This window comes from Caretta caretta, chromosome 1, assembly GCF_965140235.1.
Source record: "Caretta caretta isolate rCarCar2 chromosome 1, rCarCar1.hap1, whole genome shotgun sequence".
NCBI lineage: Eukaryota > Metazoa > Chordata > Testudines > Cheloniidae > Caretta > Caretta caretta.
The window spans coordinates 185,067,608-185,088,723 of NC_134206.1; the positions used below are offsets into that span (position 1 = coordinate 185,067,608).

At 40.8% G+C, this 21,116-nt stretch overlaps 1 protein-coding gene across 3 annotated transcripts in view; it reads left to right on the plus strand.

Annotated features, from left to right (window-relative positions):
• The window catches only part of CADM2 (cell adhesion molecule 2), a 1,057,057-nt gene extending 1,037,301 nt beyond the window's left edge, over positions 1–19,756 (plus strand). For all 3 annotated transcript variants that reach the window (XM_048868916.2, XM_048868926.2, XM_048868936.2), the window contains 2 exons: positions 10,466–10,591; positions 12,154–19,756. In XM_048868916.2, the coding sequence (XP_048724873.1) occupies positions 10,466–10,591; positions 12,154–12,272 (245 nt within the window). In that variant the 3' untranslated portion in view covers positions 12,273–19,756. The remainder of the gene's footprint in view (positions 1–10,465; positions 10,592–12,153) is intronic.
• The last annotated feature ends 1,360 nt before the right edge of the window (positions 19,757–21,116 follow it).

Consider the following 21,116-nt stretch of genomic DNA (forward strand, 5'->3'; position numbering starts at 1 on the left):
GGTAAACACAGGCTTGTTGCATAGCTTTCCCACATCGAACTATTTCTGAGCTTACATTGTACAGATCCCTGTGCAGTGCAAGACGGTATAATTTTGAGTTTATACTCCAGTGGCGTGTGCATGCCTGGGGAGCTTGGCAATTGGCTGGTGTCTGCTGTTTGCACTCAGGTAGCTCAGTCTGAGTCAGTGCCGTCACCTGCTGTTGTGTTGGGTGATAACAGGACCTGGCAAGGCTGGCTATGTCTCCAACCAAGCAGTGTGAAAATATGGCCAACCCAGCTGTGTGTCTTAGAGGGGCACAGCAATTCCCATGGCTCCCAGACCGCACCCCGGGCATGACAACCCATCACAGCTGGTTCAGAATTGGTGCTGTTTGGGGCCACTGACTTCCTATTGTGAATGCATCAACTGGTCCCATTTATGCAAGACAGTACTTCATTCCAGTTCTGGCTGAATCATTTGCTTACTACTTAAAACTTCCAGTCTAATGGCACAGTACAGAATGCAGCATCCACCCTTTGAGGCATGACTGGAAAGACCTGGAACTAAACCCCATCGAGTGGAAACAGAAATATCCTAAGACTCATTTGCAACCGCTATACTGCTTTCCCATACACCTCGAATGCCAGCATACCAGTGTGTATATCCGAGTCAGGGATGCCCATCAACAAGGTAAAAATGGGCACCTGCAGTTATTGCATTTGTTCATCAATGTGCAGTTGTCAAAATCACAGGTCTCCTGCTGGATTCCCTAACATGCTTGTTTCCTACTTTCCCTGATTCTGGTTATGAGGAGGAGACCAGGAGACCACTGGCTGTAGACTATTGAATCATGGGATAAAGGGTCATCCACAGTTAGTTCTTCTTCATTTTCTGAAAACAAGTTTGGCCATGTGCTGCCCTGAGCTAATTTATCTTCATAATGGGCTTTTGATTTCCATCATGTGTGCTTTGAAGAAAATATTTCAAAACCACTATGAATGCTTCCAAAAATTATGGACACAAATCCAAAAGGCAAAGAGCTGTGGGAGACTTTTGTTCCTTGGGAACCTCAGGTGGTCTTGGCACTTCAACACCTATGGGTAGTGGAGGTATGAATTCTCGCCTTCATGGTCCCAGATGGATAGTACCCAAAATTAAACCAGATGGACTCCAAGTGAATCAGAGCTATTCAACAGAAATCTGGCATGAGTCTGTACTGCTGCCATTCTGTGTTGTTGAGTGAAGAGATGGACAGTTATTGGCCCCAAGAATAGAACTTGGTCTGATATCTGATTGTCCTGCAGATCCGTCATTGCCCCATCAACATACATACCTTATCCCTTGTCAACTGACCGCAAGCATCTTCCCCACTCCAACTGCACCACTTCCCTCCTTCAGCATCTGCCTGTTTACCCATAGAGATCCTGTACAGAAGCAACCCATTGAGTGCACCTCATCTTCTCCATTAGAGCCAGTACCAAGAAGCATCCTAATTGGTTTATGGAGAGGGGCAGTCCTCTTTCCCTCACTTTCACATTCTTGCTATGAAAGGACCTGCCACTGGACCAAGTGTTGCAGCCCTGAGCTGCAGCTACTGTGCCAGATCTAGGCACACACCTCTCCACATGGCCAGAGGATGGCTCCAGCCAGCTAAGAATTGTGACACAAACTCTTGAGACCTGCTCCCAGTCCTCAGTTTTTCTACCCTCTTAGCAACCTCCTGAGATGTGCCTCCTAAAAAGCCAATGATAGTGTTGCCTTCTGGAGTGCCCAGGGTATTGAATTACTGGGTGTTAGTACTCCAAAACAGAAGAGCTGCCACAGATATCAGCAGAGTTTACTGTATTAAGGAGGCAGAAGACCCACTAGGCTGCCTCTGAAGTCAAATGATGAGGAGTGGACCTGCTGGCCATGTGAAAACCCTGCTAACCAACCCTCAGAAGCTTCATAGGAAGCATACAATAGTAGTTGAGAAGTCTGGGCCGGCGGGAAGAGGGAATGCCTTTTCCAGTGATGGGCTCCACAGTAGGTTCTTCAGACAAGTTCTGAAGCTTTTCAAGCTTGTCCATGAGTGAAAAGGGGAATACATGACTATCACACACAAACATGCACCCCTTTTAGCAATTGCTTCTCCCATTGCTCATCTTTTGGGTTATCTGAGCCTCTCCCTCATTTAGCTCAGAGAAATTAACTATGCATGAATAAGGTTGTGCCAGGAGAAAATGAAATTAGCTGAATAACATATAATTTACACCAAATCATGAAAAACTACTTAGCAATTTCTCTGCTAAACCAATGTGTGAATACCAATACTAGGGACCTAAGGTATTTTTAACAAATTGCACTCCTATAAGATTGGCATCAGAACATAAAGTGCACCTTTTATTTGTACACAGATCATGTCTCACCCTCATCTTTATGAGTGATCCAGTTTTTCTCTCATGTAGGTATCTTATGTGTGGAGGTTGGAACAAAAGACATGGGGTGCATGCTGCCAATAAGGGGAGAATCCTCAAAAGCTGGACAGATGTTTTGTAGCATCAAGAATTATTATGTTGAACAGGCCTCATAAGGAGGAGGAATCAAAGGAATCCAGAATTTATTGTTTTAAGCGATTCAGTGTTAAGATTATTGGTTAATCCCCTCAAAGTGTAAAGAAAAAAGATGAGAAGATGATCCTTGAAGGAACAAGATCTGCTCTGATTCAGAAGTCCTGAATTTGAATATCACAGCATATAACTCAAGTTCAGCTGTCTTGTGTTAGCTCACCGAAATCCTCTAGATATTTTAACAGGGGACAAACTACTCTGGAACTTTTGTGAGCATAATTTTGAATGTAATTATCTATTTGCAGTATCCACAAGAAATTACTGGATAATTCTAATTCCATATTCATCTCCTTGGGCATATATATTTCATCAGGACAATATCATTAAGAATTTGAATGGAAAATTTGAAGATTCCCTGAACACTGTTAAAAAAAAATGGGGGAGGGAGTCAGGCAAATTGTGGAGTATATCCTTAGCTCACTATCCAGATTTACATACATCACATCCACTAATTTTAATGGGAGTTAAAAATATAAATCCTCACAATACATGGAGATGTGAATATGCCCCAGTGTTTCTGTGCTGTAGAAGCAGTTCCTGAAGCCTTTTGGCTACAGTAGTAATTACATAGAAGATAATGGATAGCCCCAAAGTGAATGCAAGGCTGTCATTCACTCAAGGGAATCTGCTCATGTCATGAACTGCAAAAGGACAGTGCATTACCCTGTAAGTATAATATATAGCTTTTAAAAATGTTAAACAACATTCTTTCCTAATTTCTTGAGTGCTTCCCAATTTGCAGCATTATTTTATGGATTGTTATCTCAGATCAGGGAAACTATGCTCCCCCTAAAAGACATACTTGTGGGCAACTTTTTTATCAGAAGTTTTGTTATAATATTGGTGATACAGTGTAAATGGTTAATGTAATGTATTGGTTATTGGGTACAATTTACTAAGAACAGTACTCACAGGTTCTGAGATGTAGTCTTGCTTTGATGTGCCAATAATTATCATTCATCATGTTAAAAATTAAACATCCACACCAAGGTAAGACACCAAGGTAAGACAAGATTTTACAAATAAGTGCAATGTAGATTTTGTATAAAACAAATGGTTAAAATGACTCTCAAAACTCAGAAAAGTCAGCATACAGAAACAGTAGAACCTCATTAATCCACAGTAATCCAAAGGAATCTAGGACCTTCCATGCTGGTCAGTGGTCCATCTTGCCAAATACCCTGTCTTGAATGTGGCTATTACCAGAAACTTCAGAGGAAGGTGCAAGAAACTACACATGTGGCAATGAAAGAATTGCCTGCTTCTAGAGAAAGCATCTTCCTAACTCCTAGTGGTTAAATACTGATTTATGTCCAGAATCATATGGGTGCTTTATAATCCCTTATAAAACAATTTTTATCCTGTCTAATTTAGCTGCCAGTAGATAAACTAGGTTTATGCTTTAGTGAGTATCATGGATAAACAGGTTACTCCTGGCCTAATGCAGGTTACTCCTGCTGTTTCGGGAAGAAGACCGATAAGTATGGCAGATATGAAACTGGGAAACTACCTTGGGCAGGAACACCAAGTGCGGCCACAACTGGACCTCATCTTTGTAGAATAACGTACAGGATGGTTCTGAAGTAAGCACCCTGATCTCAGACACCGTGCAGGCAGACATAACTGAAACCAGGAACGAAAACTTCCAGGAGAGAAGGAGAAGGGAGCAGGAAGCCAGAGGTTTGAAGGGAGGCCCCATGAGCCTCGACAGCACAAGATTCGAATTCCAGGGAGGGACAAGGTCCTGGACGTGAAGGTAAAGATGCTCCAGACCTTTCAAGAACCGGGCCGTCATGTCGTGAGTGAAGACTGACCTGCCTTGGAAGGGAGGGTGGAAAGCCAAAATAGCAGCCAGGCGGACCCTCATCAATGACAGGGACAAGCCCTGAAGTTTGAGGTGCAGAAGCTAATCCAGGGTCACCTGCACCGAGACCTACTCAGCCCAGACACGTCATTCCAAAGCCCAGCACTTAAACCTTTTCCACTTGTACAGGTAAGTCGCTTTGGTGGAGGGCTTTCTACTATCCAGCAAGACCTGTTAAACCCGGGCCAAGCACTCCCGCTCTTCCGCATTCAGACATGCAGTAGCCACTCTGACAAGAGAAATGCCTCCAGGTTCGGGTGCAGAAGACTGCTGTGGTCCTGGGACATCAGGTCCAGACAGAGAGGTAGCCACAGTGGGGAGGCTACTGAAAAGTCTAGCAGCGTGCGGAACCAATGTTGGCGAGTCTGCTCGGGGGCTATCAAGATAACCTTGGTCTTGTCCTGTTTGATCTTCACAAGGACTCTGTGGATTAACGGTACTGGCAGGAAGGCATACTTCAAGGCCCTGACCATGGGAGCAGAAAAGCATCTGACAGGGAACCCCTGTCCATCCCTTGGAGTGAACAGAACACATGGCATTTCCTGTTCTGACAGGGCGTGAACAAGTCCACCCAGGGAGTTCCCCACTTCTGGAAGATCATATTTATCGCCTGGTCCTGCTGAAGCAATCTGCTAACATGTTCCTGGTCCCGAGCAGATGCCCGGCCATCAGATGGATGGCATGCCGCACACAAAAGTCCCAAAGGCTGAGAGCTTCTTGGCAAAGGGCTGACAACCTGGCTCCACCCTGCCTGTTGACATAATACATCGCGGCAGTATTGTCTGTGAGGACCTGTACCATCTTGCAAAAAAGATGGGGCAAAAAAGTCTGGCAGGCCAGGCCAGGCAGACTGGTTTTAGCTCCCTAACATTGGTATGAAGGGCCAGCTCGTCCTGCAGCCAGCAGCCTCGTGTGCTGAGCTCACCCAGATGGGCTCCCCAGCCCAGGTCTGAAGCATCTGAGACTAAGTTCAGCAACAGGGCCGGGGCCAGGAAGAGAACTCCCTCCAACACCAACCCAGGGTTCAACCACCACTCCAGGGATGACAGAATGTGATCCGGCACCCTAACTTCCTGGTGTAGGTCGTGTCTGTTAAGGATGTAAACAGATGCTAGCCAGGCTTGCAGAGGCCAGAGCTGGACATGACTGACCACGAATGTACAGGTGGCTAGGTGGCCCAACAATCACAGGCAGGTGTGAGCCATGGTGAGCGTGTGGTTCTTCACATGGGAGATCAGGTCCAACATGGCCTGAAAACGAGCCACCAGAGGGAAGGCTCTGACTCACATGAAGTTGAGAACTGCCCCGATGAACTCTATTAGTTGGATTGCCTTAAGATGGATTTTTGCTCGTTTATCAACAGACACACATTGCAGCAGGTGGAACGCACCAGATCATGCCATCTCCTCTGTACTTGTTCCCAAGACCTGCCCTTGATGAGCCAGTCGTCGAGATATGTGAAGACCTGGACCCTTCAACATCTCAGGTAACCGGCTACTGGCGCCATACCTTTTGTGAAGACCCTTGCGGCCGATGAGCAGTCAAAGGGCTGCACCATGAATTGGAAATGGCAGCCATCCACTATGAAACGGAGGAAATGTCTGTGACCTTGGAATATGGAAATAAGCATCCTTCAAATCAAGGGAAGCATACCAGTCTCCCGGATCCAGGGAGGGGATGATGGAAGCCAGGGAGACCTTGAGAGACATGTTGAGGCGTTGCAGGTCCAGAATGGGTCTGAGGCCCCCTTTTACTTTCAGGAAGGGAAATAACAGAAGTAGAATCCCTTTCCTGTCATGTCTCAAGGGACCTCCTCCACTTGCAACCAGGCTGAACAGTAAGGACAATGACGGTTGAGAAAAGAGAGGGGTGGATCCTGGGAGGTAAGTGGGACATCACTCTCGACCACACCCTCAAAACCAGCACTTCTGGCCCCTGGTGCTTTGCTGGGCCACACAGGTGAGCAGGAGGAGGAAGGGCAGTGGTGACTGAAACTAACATCCCTGTTCCTTCTCCTTGCAGACCCTGGATGAGACTGCCAAGGCACGGGCAGCAGTAACTGCTTTCTCGCAGACTGTGGAGTATGCATGACCAATAAGCGAAGGGTAGCCTGAGTGTCTTTTAACCCATGCAGCCTCACATATGTCTGCTCTGAAAAAAGACCGATCCCATCAAATGGAAGGTCTTGGATCAAGGTCTGCAGTTTTTGTGAGAGCCCAGCAGTCTGAAGCCAGGAGTGCCCCTCATAACCGCCTCTGATGTCATCAGCCTAGCCACCGAGTCTTCCGTGTCCCATGCCATTTGGAGGGAGCAGTGAGCCACCCTCCTCCACCAGGGTGCTGAATTCCTGGGCCAAACCTTGCAGGAGGGACTCCTTGCACTTATGGATGGAGTCCCATAAGTTGAAATTCTATCTCCCTAGGAGTGCCTGATGGTTTGCCACCCAGAATTGTAGTTTGGCAGTTGGACCTGTTTGGGAGGAAAAGTTATTCAATCTTTTGGCCTCTTTAAGTTGAGTTGAGCTGGTATGCCTTTGTTTATGTTTTTCATTGGCCGAAGAGACCACCCACCCAGGGAAGGGTGGGTGTAAAGATACTCAAACCCTTTGGCTGGGACAAAGTATTTCTTTTCAGCCCTTTTAGAGGTGGGAAGGATGGATGAGGGAATTTGCCAGAGGGCGTTGGCAATTTTGAGGACACCATCATTCACACCGTAGTGCGACAGGGGCCAGGGTACAGGCAGACAGGACATTAAACAAGGTTTCCACCTGCTCAGCCATTTCCTCCACCACCAGGCCCAAGTTCTCGGCCACCCATTGAAGCAAGGCCTGGCGTTCTTTAAAATCATCCGGTGGGCTGGCCCTCAAGTCCCACAACCACCCCATTTGGGGACGAAGATGATGACTGTACAGCGGGGGGAGGCCCCGGAGCATCTTCCCCCTGGGAGGGATGGGGTGGGAGGCTTAGGGGTGGGTGCAGTCTCCTCTGCTAGGACCTCTAAGTGCACCTCATGCACCGAGCCCAGTGCTGTCGGTGCCACCAGCTGTTGCTCCAAGGCGGCAGCCGATGAGCGGTGTGAAGGGGATATTGCCATGACTGGCACTCCCCACAAACTCCAATAAGGCCACTGCACTGACCACTGGCCGTGCTGCCAAGGCAGTGCTGTCAATGTTGATGTGACCTCGGGTACCCATTCGAGCTGGTGGCGTCTAGGTGAGGGGCTGAACTGCCCTTCCTTGCTGAAGGAATCTCTTTTTGGTGACACTGTTGATGCCTTATTCTGTGTGCTGACCATTGCCGTTGGAGACTGGTGCATGGAGTGAGGATATTGGTGCCGGTATTGAGGGGACCAGTGCCAAAGGAACTGGAGATGTGACAGAGAATGCTACCATGTGGTAGTCTACCGGAACCTGCACCAAAAGTCCAACCACCAGCAGGGCAAATGGTGCCAGTAATACGGAGACCGGCATCTCCCTCTAGTCGATCCACATCAAAATGGCAGGGACCATGATCATAGTGCTGGTGACAGAGGGCGAGCCCCAGAGAATCTGGGCTGCAACTCCGGTGATTTGCTGCAAGGAGGTGAAGAGCGCTGCTTTGTCTCAGGGGATCAGTGGCAATCTACTGCCTCGAGAGGTTTTAGCGGCTGGCATGCCCTCATGGGGAGCCTTTGCCGATTCCTGTGACACGTGCTGTGTCGGTGGCGTGGGTAGAGGCCTTTGCTCTCTTGGTGCCAGGGGAGCTTGTGAAGGCACCGTCAGCGGTTTAGGTCCCATGCCATTGCCAGGAGTTGGTGCGGGGGGTGCACTGTGCAACGAGGCCAGAGGTACTCGGCAAATCCTGGTGGGATGGCACGGAAGCTGGATGAAGGGCGGACTCCATGAGGAGAGCCTGTAAACGAATATCCCGCACTTTCTGCATGAGGGGCTAAAAGTTTTTACAAATACAGCTCTTATCTCTCATGTGTGATTTCCCCCAAGCACTTGAAGCAGCTGCTATGGGGGTCGCTTAAAGGCATAGGCCTGTTACAGTCCAGGAGACTGGGGCATGCCTTACTTGGGGTGAAGTCCCCCCTGGGACACTAACTTCTACCTACTAAACACTAACTACTATAAACAAACTATTTACAAGGCCCTAAGGCTCGAAGGCAGAGGAGACTAAACCGCTAGACCTTGCTGAGCAAGGAAAGGAGCTGCAACTAACCACCACAGGTGGTAAGAAGGAACTGAGAGGGTGTAGGGCTGGTGGTGCCTGATATACCGATGCATGAATGTGGCACTCAAGGAAGTGCTGATCCTACAGATACTGGTAAGGCAAAAATCTCTGACAACTGTGCACTGGGCATGCACACCTAGGATGGAATCGACATGAGCAAGTACTCGAAGAATATCTTATCGCTGCAGAGAGCAATTATATGAATTTGAAGAAATTTGGATCCTTGTTCTTGATACATTTGGATGAAGAATGCTGAGAGAGCTCAGATAATGCCAGACTTCCATTCCACCTCACCTTTTTTGCTTTTTCCCCTCCATCTTCCTGCCCCTTTTCACTTTTTTTGCTTGTTTGTGTATGGCATTATTATTATTTTCACCATCACCCTAACATTTTATGTCTGTATAATTTGTCTGATTTGCATGATCTGGTCTTGCAGCTTTAACAAGCTGTAACTCCGTAATTGCATAATGTTATTGGCTACTTGTGAAATATGCAGAATTTGGTTACATACACAAGCTGTAAGTCTTTTATCTTTCTGTATTTGTTATTGTTTCCTTATGAAAATTAATAAAAAAATCACAAAAAAGCCAAACAAGAGTGTTACACTTCCAAAACATTATCAGCAGCTTTTCTCAGTCAGATTTTACTGATTTGTCCTCTTTTCTATTTTAATGCTATTTCCATCTTACTCCGTTTCAAGACAGCTATTTGCAAACTGTTTATAGAAAAAAAACAACGCCTAAAAAGGAAATGTCCTTGAAGCAGTGTGTGCAGACCGATTACTACAGAGCGAGCAAGCTAATACACAACCCTCAGTCTCGGGAGAATTACTATTAGTTTGAGACTGAGGCATTTTTCATTTAAAAAAAAAAAAAGAAGAGAAATTCTACCATACTACTGCAGGATTGACGCTCCCCCTCCCCTCCCCAGAATATTTCAGATGAATCAACATTTGAAGGTTACCAGTTCATTCTTCAAAAGCTCTGGGGAATTACTGACCCCCTAAACAGTGTCGTTTTCCATGATTGCTTCTTTGGAGCCTTCTGTAATGCACCAGGCTCACTAATAGATAAATGACCAGTATAAAAAGCTTAAATCTGACAATAATCCCAATGTTTTGTGCACAGTAAATGAAATGAAACTGCTAATGTATTGTTAAAATCTATTAGAGTTTACTAGCATCAGTGTTTAATCAGATAACTAGTAAATTCACAAATCAACATTTGAGAGTGAACAAGGATCTTTAAGGCTACATGATCAAATTCCTGCAGACTCAGCCATCTGCAGAAGAACTTGGAAAGTCTGCACTTTATCTCCTTCTTTATTTCTTGTGCAATCGGAAAGGAATGACAAGAGGAGACTATATACAGGATCCCCACTGAGACTCAGTCACATAAATTATGTATTATGCAGACAGTATTCTGCTGATGCTATCTGATCCCCAATTCTCAATTCCTTGTTTTTGCTTCTATAAATAGCTATTGCAGCTTTTCAGTTGTTAAACAACTAGGACAAAATCAGAAACCTTTCCCATTTAATAACCTCTGCCAAGGAAGAATAAGGTAATATTTTTCATAACTGTGATGTCCTCAGGGCTTTAACAGTCTGGGAATACATGCAATGCTATGCTGTTGATAAGATACTGGTAGTAGAAGAGGGGGAATGACCACCCTGAATATTAAAGAGGGGAATGCCCTATTTTCAAAATGATCAGTATAACTTGCTGCTGTGCATTTTCCTATCAATTCTAATCTGATCAGGACAACTTTTGTTTTGTTTTTTTTCCCCTCCCCTAGACCCAAATGCTTTGGCTGGACAGACTGGACCTGACCATGCTCTCATAGGAGGAATAGTGGCTGTAGTTGTCTTTGTCACATTATGTTCTATAATTCTGCTTGGACGATATCTGGCAAGACATAAAGGTAGGACGGATTTAATCAAAGTGCAATCACCTTTTGCAGCAATACTTCCTCATGATTAGTTTCACCCTCAAACACTCTCGTGCCCTCTCTGCCCCCACCTCCCCTTGTAATTTAGTTGCCTGGGAAAGCTCACGCTCAGAAGTAGCATCTGGTTTTCCCATGAGGTCCTGATTTTGTACCCAATTTTACAGTTGGATTAACTGAAGCAAAAGGATGTTGAACAACCTGCCCAAGGTCATGTAGTGAGTCAGTGGCTAAGGGAGATTTAGAAGGAAGAACGCGCCTAGATTCTAGCCCTTTGCTGTAAGCACTCAGTTACGTGTCCTCATCATTTTAACTGTTATATTAATTCCACAGAATATATATGGTTATTGAAATGAGGCTTTAACTATCATAAATCATGATAAAACTTTAAATAAGTTGTGTTAAATACAAGGAGTAAAATCCTGGTCCCACTGAAATCAGCATGAGTTTTGCTATGGCCTCCAGAGTAGCCAGGATTTCACTCCAGGAGCAAAATTCTGAAGTCCTGACTCAGTTTTTACACTACGCTTATTGAGGGAAAAACTCCATTAGAGTCAATGGAGAGAAGGGTCTGAGTAAAACAGAGGACAGATTTTAGAATCTAACCGAGGTGATTGTTTAAAAAAAAAAAAAGTTTATGAAGGCTTAATGTCTGAATGGCTTGCAGCGTAGTTGTTAACCTTAGTTTACCTTCCTCCCCAAAAAGTATTACTATTATTAAACCTAATTCTACCTAGGGTAGTCATGCGGTTAGCAAACACAAACTGATAAAGTATTTGTTTTAAGTTCAGAAGAACTGTGTGAAAAATTACAAATTTCTAATTAATCTGGTGAAAATGTGACAGCTTTGCTCTATTTCCTGGCTGAAAACAAATGAGTCCCAAGCCAATGTAAATATCACTTTTCACAAAGTGACAATTGTCTGTTGCATACAGCTCTATTAATATCCTGCTCTTATACTATTTAGCAAAGCAATGTCAGTGGCAATGTGAAGCAATTGGGTTAACTTAATGCAACTATTTTCAGTTTTGCACTCCAAGAGAATCTTAATTATCCTAGTCTGTGGAATTAAAGAGCAAATAAAAAAAATGGCCTACACCAATGTGAGAGTACAAAAATAATTAGAAGCCATTTTTCAAAAACATGTGTTTAATGAAATCTAAGCTATTCAAAGTTAATTTTCTTACCCATCTAGATATACCATATAATACACAGTGATACTATTGTATGTTAAAATATTTCTTTGCTTCATGCCACTGGAGATAGAAAAAATATGGTTTTGAAACTGCTGTACCTTTTTCCCCCCATAGATATGTGAAAATATATGTGCATATGGGACAAGTGTTATGAATCATAATTACTACTTGCCCAAATTAGAATGTTATATGTACCAGTACAGTTAATGCTAAAATTGTGCATCAAGTTCTGTTCTGCACCACTCCACTCATTAAACCAGTTAGATCTTTGTTACAGATCTACTGTGCATAAAACTACCTAAAGTAAAATTACTAATTTTTTTATTGTACTAATTCCCATAGGAACATATTTAACAAATGAAGCTAAAGGAGCTGAAGATGCACCTGATGCTGACACAGCCATTATCAATGCAGAAGGCAGCCAAGTCAATGCAGAGGAGAAAAAGGAGTATTTCATTTAGATGCAGACCTAGATTCTCTGAGTTTTACTTATCAGGCTGACTGCTGGAGAAAACTGGCTATCATCTTTCAGAATTCATTTCTGCCATCTTCTGCAAACTTTATTAACTTTCATACTGCTATAAGTAGCCAGTTTATGCCAACAATCAGTTGTTGACAGCATCATTCTTTCTTTACAGTACCATCCACAATGCAGGACATTTCTTATTGCCTAAAATTCATATCCATTGCTCTCTTAACATACAGTGCTTGAATATACAGCCTTAACAATGTTAATCTTCATCTTAAATCATGCTGTTGAGTTTTCTACATTTTTAAATATTATATAGCTTTCTTCTTTTCCAGTTTTCTTTTACCATGGTCCCTATCAGTATGTCATTGGATGATTTTCATAACAAATACTATTCGATAAGGACCTAATGTACTTACATAAAACATTAAATCTAAGATTAGAGGTTTACAAAGAATGTTTTATACATGTCTATAATTCAAAGGCAACTTGTTTTTGAAACATATGCCCTAGGAACCACAAACTGAAAACATTATAGTATAGTTTCTTGTATGCTTGGATTTGGTGGAAAAGGAGTATCAATACGTCATTAAAAATGGTACCTTGATACTAATTCCATGCTTGGGTGGTAATTAAATCATACTGTATTATCTATACAGATGCTGCAGAGTTAGATAATTGTAGCTTCATTCTGAAACAAATTAATTCAGCCCTTTTACTGCTTTTTGGGATCACAAGATTAGATACGTTCCTATAATTTCGGTTTTAATAATTTATTTGCGTCATATGGACTCACCTGCCTATTCAGATTTGTAGTGTTCATGGGGCACAATTGCAAGGCATTTTCCTATCTGTATATAGTGCATATAATAAATCCAATTAAACATTATTTGATACATATTTAACTTTTTTGGCTATAGCTAAGTCAGTCACAAGTAAGCATTTTCTAATGTCCATTATATCCCTTTAGATATGACTTAAATCAATATTCTAAATAGATAACATGTATTAGTATTTTCTGTCTGTATGTCCTAGCACTGTTCAGCAGCAAACTTTTCTAGTTCTTGTTAATTTTTCTTTGTTATACAATGGAAGCACAATGTTATATGGAAAGATAGTTTTAAGCTAACAACCAGTGCACAGCCTCAGGTTTTGAATTACAACCACATTTGATTAATATCCTTAAAAAATACTGTTATGTTGCTAAATTCTCGATTTTTAATTTGGCAGTTCCACAGCTGCTTATCTATGTTGGGTTGCCAAAAAAAAAAAGAAAAAAGAAAAAGAAAAAAAAAAGAAAAAAGAGTTAAATGATATATGTTTTGTGTATACGGTAAATGGACTAATTCTTTATATTAAATTCCTGTCTATGCATTTTGTGGGGTACAAACTTATGTCACAGTGAATGATAGAGAATTTCTGCCAATGCTTTTAGCTCTATGGTGAAAGTCTCTCTAAAAGTCTCATGTTCTTAAATATGACAACAAAACACTATAAGCCCAATGGCTTATTTCCTCTTCCACTGAAATAAAAATGGTGCCAGATCAACTCTTGGTAGTGATTCCATGCTGGAGAATGAAAATCTGTATCATTTGGAGTTCATCTCTCTCTCCCAAGTGTTGCATCTTTGAAAAATAGTATTTCTATATGGTTGCTATACTTGTGAAGTCTAAAAGCATGATGGCTTAGTGTAAAGGATTATCTCCTGGGATTTATTTTTTGTGGGGGTGGGGGAGGGAGAATCTGAATACATCATCATGTATTAAGATAAAATGGAAGACAAAGGTGCTGTGTCAGATTATTTATCAGAAGAGTATAAGCCTATTAAGGAGAATATTATAGTATTTTAATTGTTTTCTTTCTTTCTTTTTGTTGAAACATTTATCTTGTTAATTTCTAAGAAAAAAGAGGGTGATGTTGATCAAGCAGCACTTTTTCAAAATATACAGAACATAAATAATATGATGTGGTTGAGTGTTAACATAATAAATCATATACAGTATGACATTTTAAAGAAATAAGTCTGCATTGATGTGATTGCATGCTTGTTTTTACAGTTCACTCCATACCATCTGTGGAAAAATGCAATAATATGTTAATATAGTATGGTAGTTTGAGAGAACCAGGTAGGTGCTACTAGACACATTGAGACTAGACACATTGAGCTTTTCAAGATATTCATGTCTTTCAAAGCATACACTTTTAAAAGGTTGGCAAAGGAAATCATTTAGTTTAGTACCAGAACAGAAAGGTTCTTGTCACAACAGTAAGTTGCATTAACAGCATTACAATACTGTATATCTCAGTCTGGTTAATGACTTAGGGTTTGAGCCAACAAATCACTTAAGCACGTGAGAAGATCCACCTAATTCAATGGAACTACTCAAAGTAAGTTTTTTGCTGGATCAGGGCCTTATTTATTGAAGTGGAGCTGTTCATCAGTGCTGCTTTTACATCTTCATACATTCTATCTAAACTGCACTTTGCTTGAATTGTAGAGTCATTGCTTAAATCATTACTTACCATGATGTCAAGTGAGACCTTCAAATGTTAGAGCATCTTTAGATGTGACCACTCAAAGCCGTCTTGTCAGCGTCATGTAAAACCAGCATTGAAACATTGCAAAACCAGAAATAAATTGGACACTTAAATTACATTGGTTGTTTTTTTAGTTAAAACTCTTAATGTGTGCTAATTTTCAATAGATTTCTGATTTTTCCACTGTCTTGCATCTTGTAATTTCATTTACATTTGTGCAAAGTGGGTGTAAAAACACTACACCCGGTATAAATGAATTGAGAATTCTGATTGTGTAGTTCTTTACATCCATCTACATCTACATGTTCAAATGACTTCACTGGGTGTAAGGTAATAAATACAGTGCCATTCCCTTTGTAAGCAACATCATGGCTCACTTAGAACTGAGTATAGTATTCAACAGATAAAAACACATTGTCTTTCTCCTTTATACAAAAAGATCCCATTCAGAAATACTGAGCCCATTATAGTCTCAAGAAATCTGTTAAATGTGTAAAATGAAAGCTCCGAATGGGAACCATGTTAGTTAGAATGTTAGTATAACATCCAGACCTACAAACACATGCAATGTAATTTACCCAAGACAAGGTAGCTAATTACTGCCAGTTTACAATGTCCATTGATTATTTTTAACTTTCAAATGTAGAACAATGTTATTTTTTTTAATGCTCTGACAACATAATCATTAAACAGGCATGTGACATCACAGGCAAATGGGTGCATCTTTCCATTCTGTTTAGTGTCATCAGAGAATCCAAGAAGCAGTTTAAAGAACCTGATATTTAAGTTGAGGCTAAGAATTTTATCTGGAACACTTAAAAATGTCTTCACATTTCTTGCACTGAGACTTCCTCTATAAAGAATACATGAAGAAAACCAACTTTTCTAAATAATACATGGAAGTTAATGTGTATTTTCATTATAGCATAATATAGATATAACTATCTCAATGAAAAGAAAGGACAGGATCATCTGTAATTATGTAATTCAGCTGATTGTAAACAGCACTGAAGTTACCATGTACGGACATGTACTTCCATGTAACACAGCAGTTATAGTGTAATTTAGTGCCACTTATTGTAAAGTGTTACCAAAAGGAAAATGGAACTCTTACCTTTACTAATCTGTTCAAACTAAAGTTAAATTTAGTAAATCAACACCAGGAATCTGACATTCCATTTCTTTAATAAGGAGGTGATATAAAACTTCATGTTCACCCCACAGTTTTTCCCACCACCTAACTAGATTACTACAAGTGTCCAATCTACTCACTCTTAAGGAATGGTAATCTGTGATGAACGTACCAAAAAAATTCAGCTACTTCAATTGAATCAGCTAATAGAAACAACTGAGTAATGCTTTTTATTAAGTGGCACAAAGTACACACTAAAAACTATGCAAAAATATAGGTAACTACAGTGTACTTACATGTAAGTATCTTGTACTTCCTGTGTATGGATATTGGAAACCTATGTAATTATAATATGCATTTTGATTATTTTAAAAGAGGGGAAGAAAAACCCTAGCAGTGAAAATAACTTTAAAGTACACACACATGCAATAGTCATGCTTAATGCAATATGCTTAATTCCTCTACTTGCAATGATATTTAATTTATTATAATGCATCTCTGTCCTTCCACCCCACTAGCTCTGTCTCCCCTCTAGTACCATTGAGGTCCTATGAGACTCCACTGAAACGCTTTTAGGACAGAGTAAGAATTCATTTACATTTGTGGCACAAAGCACAAATGTAAATGGCTTTATTACCAGCATACTGCAAGTTTGGCAATCCTGGTCAGTAATCTCTTTTTGACTCAACAGAACAAGGTTGTTCTTTTTTCCTTCTTGGGGAAGTCTAGCAAGCTAAGATACTGAAATGTACTTCCATATGCCCTGGGTTTTTTTAGCTTGAACAGCAGAGAGAAAGAAATGGAGAACTGCATTATGCTGACCTCTATTTTGTTGAACCACCTGGAATTTTCACTATTTCTTTCACAATACTGTCAGGTAATCTTACATTGTGAGTACAAACTGCTTCCATCAAAGTACAGAGGAAGCCTTTAGTGATAAAGTTAACTTTTTCTAAACATGAAATTTTATATCTTTTTCTTCTTGTTTTCTGTCATACCCTTCCAAAAGTAATTCACTGAAAGTAGTGAGAGAACGTGAAATAGCAAAAGAAGAAAATGAATATATTAAATGTAATATAGGAAACGGCACTCACTAAAGTTTTACAATATCACTCCATGCTTGTATATAATATTATGATTTAACAATTCCAGTTAGATGAAATGTAGGAATTGAAAACATGGGGTAAACTGTTAAGCTACCTCTCACGTTAAATACTGGCTGTGAAGTGTCTATATACATTTTTAAAATATTACAAAGTCTTAGATTTAGCCTCTAAAAGGGATAATTGTAAGTTTTGCTGTTGACACTGAAAACAACTTGGCTGCATTCATGGCTCTTTATCTAATTTCCTCTGTCCCACAACCCCAATTTTTACTATCTTCTGTTGTAGGTATTCCCACTGGGTAATACCGTAGATACAGGGCCACATCCTCAGCTGCTATATCTCCACTTAGCTCTATTTCCTTTAGAATAGGCTGATTTGCATTGGCTGAAGATGCATCCCATAATGTTTACAAACACAGTTATACCATACCATTATCTATTAAATATGGAGAAGAATATTATACAATTCAGCTGTAACACAATTACTTTCACTAACAAAGAACGTAGGTTTATAATGTCAATTCTAAAACCATATGCAAGTTTTTGCATTACATCAGTAATACACATGCTGTCAAGATATTTTAACTTATCATTTATTTAAACATAATATCTCCAATGTACATTTACAATACAAATACTCAATCCAAGGATTACAGCAGCATAGCTCAGTGGTTTGAGCATTGGCCTGCTAAATCCTTGAGGGGGCCATTTGGGATCTGCGGCAAAAATTGGGGATTGGTCCTGCTTTGAGCAGGGGGTTGGACTAGATAACCTCCTGAGGTCCCTTCCAACCCTGATATTCTATGATTCTAGTGCAAAAAAAAAAGCAAAGCAAAGCAATGTGTCAATATGGAAGAGATTATTTCTGAAACTTTTCAACACCAGGATTTCCTACATGATTGTTCTAGGAGGGCCTGATCTAACTACCACTAAAGTCAAAGGCAGTCATCTGACAGACTGTAAGGGAAGTTAGCTCAGACCCACAATGCTATTCAAGTATCACACCAACATACTGCATTTGGAGCAACTCAGAAGGATGATGGGTGTGGTGGTGTGTGCGTGCAAACATGGTTTTATGCCATTCCAATCCATGGCCCTTCTAACCAACCCCTACTGCCATTGGGCCTCCAAGGGGGCTGTTCCCATTAGTTAGGAATTGCCAGTGCCCAGACATGCCCATTTTTCTGAGCAAAGCCCTTTGCACCAGGGTCAAATGGGGAAATGGCATGGGAGCTGATATGACTCTAGAGCACCTGGGGATTCCCTAACACAATGAAAAGCCCTCAAGTAGCTGGTTAAACCAGCTTCGTCGCTTCTGCGTGTCGCCAAGGATCTGTCCTTCCCCTCCCACCCTCCCATCTTTTGTGTGTAAGTGACTTAAGGCTCTGCTGTGTTAAAAGGAACAATTGCTGAGGTGGAAGAAAGACTCTCCTTTCCAATGAATGCTTTATGTTATTACAAAGGAAAAGTGACAGAATTTTTTAAAGATTTCAGGTGCAAAAGCTAAGCATGCCAAGGGTCAGTACTTAAGCACTTTCCCTGTATCCAGGGTCAAGCCAGAAGTGTTTCCTATGTAAGTACTGATCTCTGTACTTAGTCTTATCCTGTCCTTGCACACAGTGCTGAAAATTGCTGATACTGTTTTCTTTTACATTACTAGCTTTTCTTTTTTTTTTCTTGTTCTACATGAAAATTATTAGAGGGTTTTCATACTAAATGCACCCCCCATTTTTAAGGTAAGTTCTGTTTTATAAATATTTATGTTGGTTCAAAAGAGGAGACAAATGTTATTTGGATATTTGGAGTGAACTATTGTTCCTTTTCCCCTTCCTTTCTGCAGTACGTTGGATATTTAGTCCTCATTTAAATGTAACTAGATTTTCCCATATCCCTAGGTAGTTTCCATATATACACACAAACAAAGGCAGCCTTGCAATCATCTGCTTTTATGTACTGACTACAGCTAAACAATGAACAAAGAGTTTGAGATTTGGACTCATGGACTACTGGAGTCATACATAACTCACTCTCAAAATTCTTAATGCAGCATTTCTATTGAGTTCAACAGCATTTGGCTCAAGTCCTTAATCTAAATATTTGAGCTGATCTCAAGTTCTTTTCTAAGGGCTTCAATTCCAAACTCCATTCCCTGTGCATCCTTTACTTTTAGCTTAGATATTTTATAACAACAAAACACTTTCAATATTGCAGGAAGATTGCTAGAATACAGAAGGAAAAAGTTGTGAAAAGCTATCAACTATTTCCATTGATACACTATGTAACAGTAATCTCATAGGAACTTCAATGTGTTATGCTATTAGACTTAGAAATTTATCCTTCCACATGCAGTGAATTTCAAGAAAAAATATAAACTTCATGCTGTAAGTAAAATCCAATGGAATTAAGCATATTGCACTGACTATGGAAATTCAGTTACTGCATCTAATTTTCTCAACAATTGTAAGTGAACAAAATGCACATTGTAATGTTAGGTACATGACACTTGCATGTTGCTATGCCTATATACTTACAGAGTATTCAATGTGTACTTAGTGGCGCTTAAGAAATGTCATGTACAATTCTTATAAACATTCTTACAGGGTTCCCATTTGCACTTCATCTTTCAGTAAAGTCTTGTCAGAAAAATGTCTGATGAATATTATTGAAAAAAATAAAATTTCAATTTTAGTTATCTGTTGGACATTACTGAATTGTCTATTCATTTAATACATTTTCTGATGCTTGCCAATTTCGCAGTGACATTGACTTAGGTAGTTGTTCAGACAGACTGTTCACAGACCTGGTCTCTCCCCCCCCCCCCCATTTTTAAGCAGAGAACTACTAAATTTACTATACTATACATCAAAATACTACTGCTGATATTACAGAACAATTATTTTAAGAAAGACTCAGTGACACACTAGTATTGTACACATTATCAATCAGGACAAAAATATCCCATAATTTTGTATAACCTTTTATAGTCTATAGACCATGAATTAATACACATTATCCAGATCCTTTTCACTGACCACAGAAGAAGAACAACTTTTGGATATTATCTTCCCACTTGGTAATATTCATCCCTGGTCAGAGGTCAAGCAGAAAGTGCATGCAGCATTTAAGGAACATATGAGCCTTCAAAAATCGCCTTTTGTAGGATTTAAGTAGTGTATAGGCCTTATGCTGGCCCTCTGCAAAAAAGATATAGGACTCATGCAAGGCCCTTCACACCACCTATACCCAAAATTGGAAGAGTACAGGACAGGGAAGCCATACAGGAGTCTCCATGGTGCCCCAGCATATTGGTCAGCAATGTAGCCGGGCTAGAGGAGAGACCACAAGATCCATATTTATGGAAGGCACAAGTCACAGCTCCAGAGAGGGGACACAGATAACCTTTGCGCCCTCTTCACTCAGGAAATCTCTGTGCCATTAAACATCCCCTGATGACAGAATCCATCCAGGACTCTGCTGGCCGAAACCCACCACAGATTGCAGCCTGAAGTTCCACTGAAGTCAATGGTCATTTCATCCGAGTAAGATGAAACCGATAACATTGTGGTGCAGTATATATAATTGCCGCATTGACAAATTGATATTTATAAGTATGTTGGGTATTTTTTTGCTGCCCAAAGTTGTATTTTGGAGTTAATTGGATGTTTACACCATCATCTACTGTAGTTCATTTTAGAACATATAGAACAAATGTAGAACATAAGAACAGCCATACTGGGTCCATCTAGCCCAGTATCCTGTCTTCTGACAGTGGCCAATGCCAGGTGCCCCAGAGGGAATGAACAGAACAAGCAATCATCAAGCGATCCATTCTTTGTCACCAATTCCCGGCAAACAGAATTCTGAATTATTTCACTATTTCTGTTTATAAAACAAAACTAACTTACCCTAAGTCATGTGAAATGTGCAAATACAATATAAAACTAGAATAAATGAATCATTGCATGGTATTCCAAGTGACATTAAGGCCATATATGCCCCAAAGTAATGACCAAAATATGAGCTGAAAATCTATTGTGTATATTAGACATTGGAATATTATG